This window comes from Pangasianodon hypophthalmus, chromosome 22 (genome assembly GCF_027358585.1).
Source record: "Pangasianodon hypophthalmus isolate fPanHyp1 chromosome 22, fPanHyp1.pri, whole genome shotgun sequence".
Classification (NCBI taxonomy): Eukaryota; Metazoa; Chordata; class Actinopteri; order Siluriformes; family Pangasiidae; genus Pangasianodon; species Pangasianodon hypophthalmus.
In genome coordinates, this window is record NC_069731.1 from 934,255 (window position 1) to 935,833 (window position 1,579).

A 1,579-nucleotide genomic window follows, 5' to 3' on the forward strand; every position below is an offset into this window, starting at 1 on the left:
GTTCACTCTTACTGTCCTGAAGTTGAGTATTTTCCTCTAACAGCATTTTATTCCTCTTCTACCAGAGCAATTTGCCAACGATTACATATTTTTATTTATTAATGTAATTAATTATACTTTTTATCTCTTTATAGTTACATTTAATGTTAGTTTCTGTTCTCGCTTGCAAAAACACAGCATGTCAAACGCAAACCGTAAACTCCTCTGTCCTGAAGATGTCACGAAACTTAACCTTACAGCTTCACCTCTGACTGTTACAAAGCGCTGACACTGGAGACTCCTTCCATAAATGTTACACAAACACATTTCACCTTACGGAAAACTTCACCATATCAACGATTTTATTTAATCTGTTTATTATTAGTGGAGCGTCTGCTGTACACGTCCCTGTGAATGAGCTGTTGCTATAGAAACGGTAACGTATCAGAACGAGCGCATTAATATAGAAAATTAGTGTGCAGTTTATCGCAAACTAATAACTGACGAACTTATAAGTTTTAATGATTTTTTTTTGTCCAATTTTGCACACACTGAGAGAGAGGACGATATTTTAATAAACTTTATGAGGTAAAAATATGAAATACGACTCAAATTACGTTTAGAAATGCAACATTTATATATTTACATCTGTACTCGTTGCTGATTGGCTGGGAAGGCATGTTCATCATCATCATCATCATCATCATAATAATAATAATGTTAAAGGTGATATTCAGCTAACTAGGAAGCTAATGACAATGAGTTTGTGATTTTAGATTTGAGGATTTTCTGGAATTAAATATTTAAATGTTAAATATATAATAAAAAATTGACTCATAACTTCTTGTCCAAACAGTTTATTTAAAATTAAAACCCGGCAATCTTTGATCCATCGTTTTTTGCACATTGCGTTACTATGATGTCACTGGTGGGCGGGGCCTCAACAACAAGGCGGCGTTGGGTGTCAGACCGCACTGCAGAAGTGTTTGGTCGTCATCGCTATGGTAACGCCGATGCGGGAACGCGCTGATGATGTCATAGGGAGGTCCGCCAGAGCCTCTGTAGTGATGAGATGGATAAGAACAACTTACACACTGGTGAATGAATTTACATAAACGCACACACACACACACACACACACACGTAGTGACACGGTTTCACCTGTGAGCGTCCAGGTATCGGCGTAAATGTCCAATAGTCTCGGAGAAGAACATTTTCAGAATAAAGGTCTTCTCTCCGTCTTCAGACTTCACGCGCAGGCTGGAGATCTCAGACGCTTCATCACACTCCGGTCTAAACACACACACACACACACACACACACACACGACTGTGCTGATCATCAGTTCTACAATATATCACAACATACCACAGTGCTGCTGAGTTCTGGACTCTGATTGGTCAGAAGGTGTTGATTAATTTCCTATAACAGCAGCTCTGACAGTAGCGCAGCTGCAAATCACAGGTTTATATTAATATTAATGCGCTCGTTCTAATACGCTATCGTTTCTATGGTAACAGCTCGTTCACAGGGACTTTGAGGCGGACGCTCCACTGATGATAAACAGATTAAAAATAAATGTTGATATGAGTGAAGTTTT

At 38.6% G+C, this 1,579-nt stretch overlaps 1 protein-coding gene across 1 annotated transcript in view; it reads right to left on the minus strand.

The window, feature by feature from the left end:
• Window positions 1-326: 326 nt before the first annotated feature.
• ubxn11 (UBX domain protein 11) overlaps window positions 327-1,579 on the minus strand; it is a 9,375-nt gene continuing 8,122 nt past the window's right edge. The window contains exons 13-14 of the mRNA XM_053227970.1: window positions 1,141-1,272; window positions 327-1,038 (exon numbers count right to left, since the gene is read on the minus strand). Of these exons, the coding sequence (XP_053083945.1) occupies window positions 894-1,038; window positions 1,141-1,272 (277 nt within the window). The 3' untranslated portion in view covers window positions 327-893. The remainder of the gene's footprint in view (window positions 1,039-1,140; window positions 1,273-1,579) is intronic.